This window comes from Aptenodytes forsteri, unplaced genomic scaffold, assembly GCF_000699145.1.
Source record: "Aptenodytes forsteri isolate BGI_AS27 unplaced genomic scaffold, ASM69914v1 Scaffold103, whole genome shotgun sequence".
In the NCBI taxonomy this organism is placed as follows: domain Eukaryota; kingdom Metazoa; phylum Chordata; class Aves; order Sphenisciformes; family Spheniscidae; genus Aptenodytes; species Aptenodytes forsteri.
The window spans coordinates 3021700-3034448 of record NW_008796051.1 but is presented as its reverse complement, the minus strand read 5'-3'; the positions used below and the strand labels follow the sequence as shown (position 1 = coordinate 3034448).

Below are 12749 nucleotides of genomic sequence, written 5' to 3'. Positions count from 1 at the left end.
TCCTCTGGTACTTGTTTTGGGAAAAATCAAGTAAAGAAAAATGACATCATTTGGCCCAAGAACATCCTCCACAGGCAGGAGGTACTATCAGCTCTGGTGAACACTCAACTCATCCCCTTCTGGAGCACTCAGCAAGGGTAAAGAGAGGAAGAGATAGTCGTAAACAGAATATATATTTATGTGTGGAAAGTAATGTATTTTCAAAGGCCATGACAGGGTATTAACTTTGATGCTGTAGCAACGCTTATTCATTAAGATGGCAGGCAGTGTAATTATTTCTTGAAAAATGAAAATGGAAGAGAATCTGTGATCTATGGCAAAAGGAGAAAAGCAAGTAATAAGACAATTAGGTTGTTTTAGATCAATTGCAAGACAGCTAGGAACTAGTATCCTGAAATTAAACCTGTTATAGGTTATCTGTATAATACAGATGTACACATCTCTCTTAATTTTCACTGTATGGAAGCAAAATAGCTACATAACCAATCTGGATAAGTTCAGTGTCCTGTTCTTAAAGTTGGAAGGTGGTTTAGGCCATGTAAACAAGCAAATGTCAGTTTTGAAAATAATTTTGGACATCCTTAATTAAGGGATAATTTAAATCGGATGTTGTGCTACTTCAAGCAGAGACCTAAATCGCATCTGTCTGCTACTTTTGATACCAGTACCTTCTGCACGGAAAGAAAAGGTACCTCAGAATCCACTTTGTGACTACTATCCTGTCATTTATTGTTTGCCTGGTACGCTGGCTTGGCTGGCCTCAATACTCCAACAGCATTACTGTAATAATTAGTACACACTACGCTAAGAAGTACAATCACGTTACTTTAGCTTCAGTTACGGCAGATCAGATGCACGGGAATATTGCCCATGTGTGTTCTCCAGCAAGTCAGTAATTTAAACAGCAGTGAAGATGCTTATACAGGTATTTTACCATGCATTTGCAGAAGGTGGTACACTCCCGGCTTCCCTGACAGCATCACTTGGTGTCCATGAGGAGGAACATGGAGGGTACTAGTCCAGGGGCTGGACAGGCACCAGCAGTCTCTCCACAATGTCCAAGCCCTTGTCAAGGAGCAACTCCCCCCTATAGGAGGCCAGGTCAGCAGATGGGGCACACATCTTTGTGGCAGAGAGTCTCTCACACTTCCTCCCAGTGCTGCTGCAGGGCTCAGGCTCTGCTGGCTTGCCGGCTTCATTGGACACAGCTCTGAGCCCCTCCACTGTTGTTAGGACACTGAACCGGCTCTGTAGCTGAAGATCTACAGGTGGAGCAGGAGTGGTTGTCCTGGTGCAAGAAGTCACCAGCTCCCAGCCTTCACCATTGAGGGACTCTCCATTTCCCAGGTTGATAAGCACAGACTCTGCCTGCCCCTCCTTTGGGACAGCTGGGTGTTCGGGCTCTTATTTGGACATGACCCAGTTAAGCTCTTTCTTGATGGATCTGAGACTGCAGCCTGTTGACCTTCTCTTGCTGCTCCTTTACTTGGCAACAGAGATCCTCCAACAGCACACACCCTCTGTGAGCAAGGGCACCATCACCCCCACCCTGGCCTCAGTGAGGCCCCAGTCCTCTGCACTGCATTCAGCCCCATACCTGGAGACCTGCATCCTCTTACAGGAGTACCATCAAGGTCAAGATCAGGAGCAGTTGCTCCAGTGGCTGCTCAGGACTGTGACCGGTGGTGCAACACCACCATCACTGAGCACACATGCATGGCTCTCAGCAGAGTTCCTGCATCCTTCTGCACAAAATGTTGTGCAAACTGCTGGACCTCTGGGCTCCCTCTGTTAGCTGCACTCATTGAATTGAAGTGTTGAAAGAGCATCACACTGATTCCAAGGCAACTTGCAGTGTAAAGGGGAAGAATAATTGGAATCTAGTGGCTTTGGTTTAAACATTGGCAAGGGTTTTTTTTTTCCCCCTTCTCTTTTTTCCCTTTCTCCTCTATGTTCATCATAATCTTCTTTTTCTTCCATTCAGGTTTCATCCTCCCCGCAGCAGCAATACAAGGAGGATACGGAGTACTCCTCCAGTTTGGTGATACACCACCATTGGACCCTAGGGTAAAAGGTTGTTGATGACCATCCAGAGTTCCTTGTTACTTCTTCACCTCAGTCCCCTTCCTCCAGTATCTTCCAAAATGTTGTTTTGGGTGTTTGTTTTTTTTCCATAGCCTCCATTTCACCATGTGTCCAGTTCTGCTAACTCAACCTGTCAGCTCAAAATCACATTTGCTCATGTCTTGCAGCACAAACTTCCCGGTAGCTAAGTTGCTTGATGTCCCTGTTCGTTAACTAGTCAATCAATCACTTCTAGGCTACTTTGAGCATGAACCCTAATTTTCAGTGCAATCACGCTATGCTTAATCATAGGGCTCCCCTTCTGTTTAACTTGAATTCCTTGTGGACGGATCTGTGCACTGCCTGCAATGACTGTGTATTGGACGTGAATTATCGCATGCAAGTCTCCTCTGTGTTACTCCTCTCACCTGTAGTGAGGGATTTATCACTTGAATACAGTCTACCTCAGACAGAGGTTGAACCTTTCTTTGTCTCCAGAGAGAGACGCACTTGTCTCTGATGTTAAAAAAGACATGTCATATTTTACACCAAAGAAGGGTTCAAATGCTTATGTCCGAATGCGAGTTTGAAAAAGTAGTGACTGTTACAACCAAAACTGAATGCCTCTAGGAAGGGCAATGGCTGTGAGATCACAGTTCATTTTACTGAGCCAAAAGCCATTTTACTGAACTGCCAAAAGCTACAGACTGGATCTGTATGTGCCACACCAGAAATGCTCTTCCATCTTTGAATTATTCTATCAATCAACTTTATAATGTGAGTAACGTGGGTCAACAGTAAGTCAGCTTATGTCAGTGTTGATTAAATTAAGTATTTACAAACTATGGACTTCTATTCTCCTAGTTTAATTATATCGTTCTCAGCCTTTGGTTTTTCTTCATATTTTTGTTCTGCAACACTCTTCCCTTTCAGTGCATATTTTTTCATTTACCTTTTAAAAACCTGACTTTTCTTTCTGTAGTCAGCAGAGGGAGCTATGTCACTTACTTATGTAAGACCATAGCAGTTTGTGCTTTCAGTCTTCTTTTTTGACCTTTTTTGAGTTCACATAAGCTAGAATGATTCTCATGCCTTAAAATTTCTTTAAAAGGCTTTGGCACAGTGGCAGTCACATAGGTAGTTTGACAAACTGTTACAGATCAGGAATAGGATACCTTTCCTAGGTTTTTCATTTAAAATGAACCATGCCAAATATTACTAGCAGTCTATATTCTGCATTATCTAAACAAAGAACATCGTATTTTGAAGCGATGAAGTCTTTAAAGAGTTTAGACAAAACCTTGTAACCAGAAACATGCATTTGAAACAGTTGTAGCTTACAGTCAAGCAAAAATGACAGGTGAGAACTGAAAGTTGTGTTGAATCTTACGTTGGCAGATCGAGTCACAGGATGTATGTTGCAATAAGACTCTTCAGCAGGAGAAGGCTTTTTTTTTTTTTTTTTTTAAATAGGCTCTATTACAAATGACAGTGTCACATGCACCTCCTCCCCTGAGCAACCCACAGCACGGTTTCACAGTGAGGAGTTGCGTGGGAGAGGAGCTGTTCAGTCCTTCAACACCCATAGGGCTCTCTGGCTCCATTTGTAAGACTAAAGAATAATTCTATTAAGTAAGTGTCCTCTTTACTCCAGTGTAATTTGTGGGGTCTTTCCAGATGGGCAGGCTTAGCTTCTTCTCTGACTGCCTTATGACTGCTCTCAGCATGATGATGATGTCACAGTGCCATACCTTTGAAGACATATCCCACTTCTCATGACTAAGAGCAGCAGCCATAGAGACCAGGATAATCTGGAGCAGTAGCACCGTTTCCACTATGAAAGTCATTTTGCTTGTCTTTTTATCCCTCCTAATGTCTGCAGAGACTACCAGAAAATTTATTTCACCTGACGGTATGTTCTAATCAAAACTTTATTCTGGTAAAAATTATTACAGAGCTTGCATTCTGCTAGATATAAAAAAGGCAGAAGGTATTTCTTCCTTTCATTATTTTTTAGTTAAATGAAGTTTTTCCTCAGAGAGCTTAATAAGACTGTTCCCTTCCACTGTGGTAGCACTGTTGTTTTGAAAACATATTCTGCAGTTTGACTTGTTCTGCCCATGTGCAGGTGCAAAAGCGCATAGGAGGCAAAAGTGCACAGAGCTTGTCCAGCATCTCCAGCAACCACACAGCATCCAGTCAGAACATAACCATTATAGCTCGTAACACCAGAGAGAAGAGCATCTGCTCACAATTCTGTGAACAAGCAACGAGCTGAATTGAGAATTGCACAAGGTTTGCCCCTGAGCTTTCCAATGGTGCAGGGACAGTCAATCCTGCAGATACACAACAGAGTTCAGTCCTCAGGAACTGCAAAACAGTGACACTGAAACACTCTCGACTGTTCCTCTGGCTGGATCTGGCTCAGATTCACTGTTTCACAAAGGGAAAGGGGAAAAAAAATTGTTTCATGGGGTAAAAAAAGGACTATTGGTTTCCTGACCATTGCAGCCGTTATCTTACACTCCAGACCCAAGACTGGAATATTGCTTTCTTAGCATGTATAATTTTTTGTCCTGATTGAGAAATATTCTGATTGGCATGCTGTACTGTGAAGGCTGCAGATTAGAGCAAGGTGGGAGCCTGATGCAGGAGACAGTTCCTGAATGTCAGTGTATGTACACAGCTGTTGGAAACAGGCCATATTTAGAAATATAGACTATTGAGATCTTAATTAAATAATAACAGCATTTTTAAAAAGTGAATAGTATTGCTTTATAATTCATTAAACTGTTTTTAGTCACTTGTTGCAGCAAACATAATGTGCAGCCTGTCAAATCATCAGCAAATAGTTTTTTGAAAAAACGTGTATTTGACTAAGCATTTATTGACTAAGCATTTTCTGGATTACTCCAAAGTAGCGCTACCTGGAGATTATTTGGAAGAGGAGAACGAAGATGATGATGATGATGATGATAAAAAAACCACTAATGTTGAAAAACGCCCTGGTAAGAACATTATAGAAACTAGTGAAATGACATTAAGTTGCAAAATATAGATATTCTGTCACTTCAGGATCAGGTATTCAAAATTTTATGTGAAGTGGAATTCTCCCTTTTACAGAATGTGAACTTAATGTTTGCAATCCCTGCTCATAAGAGTGTTTCAAGGAGTTGCTGTCTCCACACAAACCAACTGAATGGCTTACCCATTCACACAAATTCAGTGGGGAGTTTGTAGTAACAGGATTGGATAAATGCATCTAAGATCCTGTTAGCTATGTCCTTGAAACAGAACCCTGTTCTTTGATCACGCAATGGCATGCCTAGTGCTTATAGACGGGACAGAAATGAAAAGCCTGTCTGTGGTGGGACAGAGGAAAGAATGGACTATAGAATATCTCAAGGACGAAGTCAGCTTGGCTCTTTTTCTGGCAACATTTGAAATACATAATTTGTAATACCAGAGCATTATAATATTAAAGAATGGAATTATAAAATACCCCTGTAAGGAAAAGATTTTAGTTACCTGTTTCTTCCTCTAATGCATCAGAAAGGGGAAGATGGAAGAGAGAGGAACTGTGCTGTACTATTCAGTCCTTGAACTAAGCACATTCAAAATTTGTGCTATTCATTTATAAGCATGTTATTGACTGGACACAAAAAAGATTATGAATAAAAAAATAGAGGAAGAAACATCTTATATGTGGCCTTCAGAACACTCATTTCAATTGCACTTCAGGCAGTTACAGAATAGCGCAATCCAAATTTTCAAAGAGAATGGTTGGTTTCTCTGTAAAAATGACTGCATTTAATGAGCCACAAATCAGTTAAAGCACAACTATGTAGTTTGAAAACCATCTCTCTCACTTGGCTGTGGCTCCTTTTGTGAATACTCCCATTGTGCTCTTTGGAAAATGCCAGACTTACATGGCAAAGAAAGACAGGAGTTTAACTTAATATGCATTCATTTAGATGTTTCTGCAAGGACTTCTGTGTCCCAATTTGATGATGGAGAGGATCTGTTAAAGAAGAGTATGCAAAATTTGCAGGAGAAATGTAAGTAGCAGAAGATACCATTTAAGCAGTGTGAAACTATATACAGCTGTTTAAGTAGTAGTAAGGTCCAGAAAGAAGAGCCTGGCACACATATCGGGCAGCTACGCATCTCAAATTATATCCTGTGTTGCATTCATTTGTTACCGATACAACTGTTCTAAGACAAGACAAATTAATGAGAGGTTAGGTGAAGAAATCCTAAATTAGTCCCAAACTACTAAACAAAATTACAGAATGACAGGTGAGAGAGGAGAATGAATGTCCTGCTGCCCTCCCACCTTTTAACAAAATACGTTCATAGACATAATTTGACTTGTGGGAAATCAGATCCCACGGGTTCCCACTTCATTTCACCATGTTTCAAGAATCCTCTTATCCTATCTACTGCTCACTGGTGACCTTTGTGACCACCAACACAGTTTACAGTTCATGTTTAAAGAGAGCCCACATCTGAATTAATTGCAGAAAATAAGTAACGCCACAGTGTCTGTCAACACGTGTGGCACTGTGTACAGATTGACACAGTCCCTTTCCAGTTCTGCCTGAGTCATTCCTCTAAGATATTTCTGTTACAATTTAGGCTTAACAATTGAGGATGATTAAAATGGACTATAACAGTAATGTATTTTTTTGCTGAGTGACTAACTGCATATAGGAAGTGACATACTGGTGCTGGCTATTACGCTCATCAACTCTGCCAAGAAGCATGAAAGGTGGTCTCATGTACAAACTGTTAACCCATCCAGAACACCATAGACAAATGACACATTGCCTTCCATACGTGGCCATCAGAAATCAAATATGAATCTGGAAAATGCTTCTGCAAAAATAGCCCTGCCTTAAAATTTATATGTAGATTGGGATTTTTGTAAGTAGTTAGTTTCTATTCCTAAAAGATTCACCCTGCCTAACTTCAGATTCTTTATTATTACTGCTTGTAGCAAAATTCATCTCCACCGAAGGAGTGGAAGAGGAGAGTTCTCAGGAAGAGCAGGCACTAGGTAACAGCTAATTGGTGTTTTCATTGGGGTTGCCAGTATTATACCATCACACTAAAAAAACCTGTTTTGACATGCTGATCTGACATGATTTTCCCAGTTTCACTAAGCTCAAGACCAGGTATTCTTTTGCTATTTGTAAGTTCATAACATAGCTATTTCAAGTTCTCAATTTTTTAATCACTGAAGAATTGCAAAGTACTAGAGAATAAAACATAAGGGTTTTTTTCTAAAGAAAGCAGTTCTTACAACTTCTCCAATCATGTTTGCTAGTGAACTACATTGATTTCTGATTTTTCTAGCTTTTAGGCTTTTGACAATAATGCAGCAGGTTTCCTAGGCATGCTTCCTCTCCTTCCCTTTCATCTCAGATGTTGAACTTCCTGATTTTTCTTTCTCTGCTTTGTCTTAGCAATAATCTTTGCAGCTGTTCTTTTTTTTCCCCCCAGAATCCAGATTTGGACCCCATTACCATACCACTCTCACACAGAGCCACAGTGAAGAACCACCTTTGGATGGTACGGTAGAGGACTCAGCAAAAGATTAAATATAAGTTCAATTCTTCTACCTAGAAAGTATAAGAACAACAGCAATTCTAAATTTGGTGGGCAAAAATGAAATGAAAAAGAAACTTGAAATCAAGACACTTTGTCACATTTTCATCTGAGAATCACAGAGGAAGTAAAAATCATTAGGCAAGCCCCGTCTTTGAGACACGCACATATTAGCAGGTAAACAAACTGAAGTCCCAAGATGATGAAACTTGGCACGGGCCATATTAGCAAGCTATAGAAAAAGTAATGCAAATAAGTACTTTGAATCTGAAAACATGCTTCTATCCCAAAACTTTGAAGAATGCTTTAGTTTGTGTACCTCTTGTTTTCTTAACTCCAGTTATATTTTATTACTACTTTGCAACTGAGGGAAAATGTTAAACGTATTCACAAATATATGGATGAAGTTAAGTTTCTACTGACCTGAATGGGAGACATGCATTTGTGTGCAAAGGTACAATTTGGCCTCTGAGACTGTATGGTTTTTATCCATATTGATTCATATATGAAACAGCAGTATATGCTTTCTCTATCTCTGGCAAAATAAATTAGCTTGTTTCTATTTCAGAATTGCTGAAAAATACACCAACCTCGCTTTATTTTCTAACAAAGAGCTAATAAACAAAAGCATTTCTATAAACCAAACTAGAGAAAGGAAAGAAATTACCCTAAAAGGTTTGTCTGTTTGTTGTGAGTTTGTATATAGGATCATAAAAGGTGACATAAAAAGTTATTGCTTAAATGTAAGGTTTTCCTTGTGTAATACTGGAGTATTACTGTGTCTTACATTTTTCAGATTCAAGAGCCAAATTTATGAATGTTTATAAGGATGTCTCTGAAAGTAAAGGGAGTTTCACCTTGATAGATAAAAGTAGCTTTATGACTGGTTTGGAACCCTTTTCTGACTGAGAATTAGTCACCATTTAAAAACTACATAGCGCTAAAAGCAAAAGATCTGTTTGCTACTGCTTATTAGAATGAATTGCGCTTAGGAAAGTTAACAAGATCTAGGAGAAACTGAGAGGGGTTTAGATCTATATGAACTATAGCAAAACTGTAAAAAGCAGTAGAAAATCTTAAAATATTAAAAGACTGACTAGCTCACTTGAGACAGCTCTGAGTTTCATTCCTTTTCACAGGCAAGAGAAGTAACAAAGTTGAAATCAAGCGTGTTACAGCAGTCACACACAAACTGTTTTAAATCCTTCTAGAAGTGCCAAGTGCTTGCAAATTATTTATAATCCCACTTGTTTCTCTTGAAACAAAAGAATTAGCTATGTATTTAAATAACAGATGGAAATGCAGAAAAGAGATGGATTTTTTTTAATTGCATCAAAGACATTTTTATCATCAAAGAAGAGCACATAATCAAGTTCCTGATCTCAATGACATCAGATACCATCCAAGCAATGTATTTTTCCAAGAAGGCATTTCTTCTAAGAAAGAATATAGTATAGCAGTCTTGTTGCTTTTGCACACAGTAAAGTAGGAATATGTAGCATCGACGGTTCCATGGATGCTTAAGACCACCCCATCTCCTCATAGGTGAAAAAATGGGTTCTAGTAAACTCAGAGTAGTAGCATCCCCACAGTCCCTGGGGACTGCTAAACTTCTGTCAGAATTACTCCTTATGATGGATACAAATCATGTCTAGAAGGATTGGAAGATGTGCTTTGCAAAGGCCAATTCATCGACAACTAAATGGATTTGAGTTTTCACAGAACTAGTCCTTTTATTAGAAGTGCTTATTTTTATTTGCAAATCGCATAGATATAATCCATTTCTATGTATGTCGATTTGTCCAGGACATTGCTGTGTGCATACTAGTGGTGTGGTGTGCTTTACTGTTGTAGTGTCAGACAATGCTGATTTGCTTCAAAGGAACACAGCTCAAGAAACCAGCCAAGAAGATTTTAAAGTAAATGTAATGCTTGCTGTGTCATGTACAACTCTTGCCTGCTCCTTAATATTTATGATATGCTGTTGTATGGCTTTCATCAAGTACAGAATGGAAAAAGGGTAAGTTTTCGAATCACGTGCTGTGCTTTATTTTATTTGGATAGTAAAGTAAGGTGCTACTCCAAACATAGGATTAAAGACTATGCAAAAATGTGATAAATACTCAGAAAGGCTGTACACACATATAGTTAATTTGCTTACTTTTTCCCCTGCAAATGAAAAGTGAAGGCAGAATTTATTAAAAAATAGAAAGTTATATTATTACCAAGAGTGTATGTACTCAACATTTCCTTATAAGTTGAGATGCTCCCCTTTGTCAGTTCAAATCTTGAAAAAAACAAAAGTTCAGTAATTTATTACCCATTCAATGGTACAAAAGTTCAGTAATTTATTACCCATCTTCAATGGTATCTGTTAAGTTTCTATTGGATTCCTCTGGTTAGAATAAAGTAATGATTTTTGTTCCGTGTTTTAGGAATTTTTGTCATACATTCAGATGCTCACGTGAACAACAGAGACCAGCTTCTGTATCTTTCTTTGACCCACTGAAGAGAGTTCCTGATTCTTCAGTTTCCAGAGCTGCAGAAAGCAGACTGTGGGGTGAGAAAACAGCATCAGACATACAGAGTAACATGAAAAACACAAAATCAGAAACATTACCTATCATAAATTCTGTAGTTGATATATCACCGATTTCTCATGCATCAAGTCTCAGCAGTATTCCTTCCTATGAAGACTTGAATGGAGACCGCAACTAAACAGAATCTCACTGACAGTGACTGACAAGCTCTCTAACTCAGATGCTGGTATATACGCAACTGTTTATATAAATAGTGCTTGTGATTCACTAAATTTGTAACTTGAAATTTCATGACAGGACAGAATAAATTTTACATTCTGATAAGACAGTGATGTGTAATTAAAATTTGATCACAATTTTTTGCAGGCAAACATTAACTGCTTCAGAATAAAGCGCCAGGAGATACAACCATGGCCAGAAGACAGCTCCACGTTATTCCTCAAGTTAAAAAGGAACAGCTGAAACACAATGACTTCTTGAAATGAATTCAAACAATCCAACATTAGTGGCACACAATGAATAGGAATGTAGTGATGGATCTCTGAACAATAATTACTTTTTAAATCAAGATTTTTTTTGAGCAATAATTAACTTTTTTAAAAAATATCCTTTGTTTGGGAAAGTTATGTGAGCATATGTGCATTTTGGAATGTTTGTGTACATAACAGCCCTGTATGCTGTTTTTATGTATACAATAACATGCAAGCCCAAATAACAGCAAGGCAGGTATTTTTAACAAAAAAAAAGATCTCTTGGTAGATCTTTTAAGAGAACACAATTTTTATATTACTTCCTCTGCTTTTTACATGCTGCCCCAAACCCAGAATATCATACCTGTGTTCGCCACTCCCAGACAGTAGCAACAATTCTTCAGTTGACACTACTCCGACATGGGGAAGAAAGTGCAATGAGACTCACAGGATCAGAAGTAGAGTCTGGTCTATAGAGAAATTTTAGGCAGTAGGGCACAAAAACCCAGGGTTTCCAGATTACAGCCAAAATGTATTGCCTTCAAGGCAACGCAAGCAATTTAGAAAAATTGCCTGGCTATGGTCTTCTGAAGCCAGCTCAAAACCCAGGAATCCTTTCACTAACTTTCATGAGCCTGCGCACAGAAGTAGCTAGAATGACTTAAGTTCTGAAAATAATTTATCCCATAATTCAGAAATATGAGATAGAAATGCCAGATTTTTCTTCATTCTTTCTTATATATCATGATTCTGTTATTATCTCCTTTGGCACCCAACAGAGCAGATTTCCTTTTTCCAGCCACGTTACTGGCCAGCAGGGGACAGTTACATTAGCAGCCCATTTTCAGTTAGTTTCTTCATTCTTTTTCTTGTTATTATTTTCATGTTTTCCATGTTTTGAAATTGTCCTTGACTATCTAGAATTAAAGTTTTGCCTTAGGGGTGGTACTCAAGCTCATATCACCTGTATGAGTTGATAGTGTAGATGACTCAACCTACTAGAATTAATAGGAAAAGAATACAGAACAGCATATAAAACATGATGGTGCTGTTCCACAAATTCCCAGTTAATTCACACTGTGAATACCGAGTGCAATTCTGGTCCCTTACACTTAAAAGCAAGAGACAAAACCAGAAAAGTTTCAAGTTAGGTTGACAAGGATCGTTGGAAGAATGGAACTGCTTCCACAACAGCAACCATAAACGTGGGCTAGAAAAGAGTATGTGTTGGAGGGAGGGGAGAGTCTATTATAAATATTGAGTGCCACGGATAAAACAGATAGCAATTGACTACCCATTCCAGTAAGAAAAGCCATGAGCATCAAATGAAACCCACAGGAGCCAGGTTCTAAGTCTTTAACAGATGTTGTCCTTGCAGTGGCTAGTGAGTAGACAAGCCATTGCATGCTACTCAACAGTCTCACCAAACCCTCTATGCAGAGGCCTCTAGGGAAGACTTGCATACTCCTGCTCTGTTTTTACAGCCCCCTAGCCATCTGGATCCTGGCCTCTGCTGGAGGCAGCGCGCTGGGACAGATGGACCCATGAAGTGAACTCACACTCAGATTTGTTCTCAGCGGTGAGCTGCGGGCCGCGCTGCTCGTTCCAGGTGAGGCGGATCCAGCCGTTACAGCCCGGGGAGCCCAGGAACCCTCTCAGTAGGCGGGTGGGTAGTTCTCCTTCAGCTGGGGCAGAACGGCTGTCCGGACCCTAACGAGTGCTCCTAACGGCAGACTAGATACATAGCTCATAAATAAACACCTACAGCTGGGGCACCCCACCCGCAGGACAAAACAGTATTTCCCCATGAAGAGCAGGTATCCCCCTCAGTGCCACATGCCACCTTTTCTCACCAGTTAGGGCTGCAGACCTGCGCCGCAGCTCCGCTAACCGCGCTGCGGACCAGACCGCTCCGCCCGGAGCGGCTCCCAGGTGTGAGGCAGCTGATCCGTACGCCTCCCCCGGCAGCTCCTTCAGCTTCACCCAGCGGATGCCCGGCGGAGGCGAGACACTCGCTCCTCGCACCGCCACCGCAAACGCTGACCAACGCCTTCATCCCCCCTTC

General features: G+C 40.0%; 1 protein-coding gene across 1 annotated transcript in view; it reads left to right on the top strand.

Annotated features, from left to right (window-relative positions):
* MOB3B (MOB kinase activator 3B) overlaps positions 1-7667 on the top strand; it is a 70232-nt gene extending 62565 nt beyond the window's left edge. Inside the window, exons 3-6 of the mRNA XM_009286263.1 lie at positions 1985-2041; positions 4961-5072; positions 7064-7123; positions 7570-7667. Of these exons, the coding sequence (XP_009284538.1) occupies positions 1985-2041; positions 4961-5072; positions 7064-7123; positions 7570-7667 (327 nt within the window). The remainder of the gene's footprint in view (positions 1-1984; positions 2042-4960; positions 5073-7063; positions 7124-7569) is intronic.
* Positions 7668-12749: the final 5082 nt, after the last annotated feature.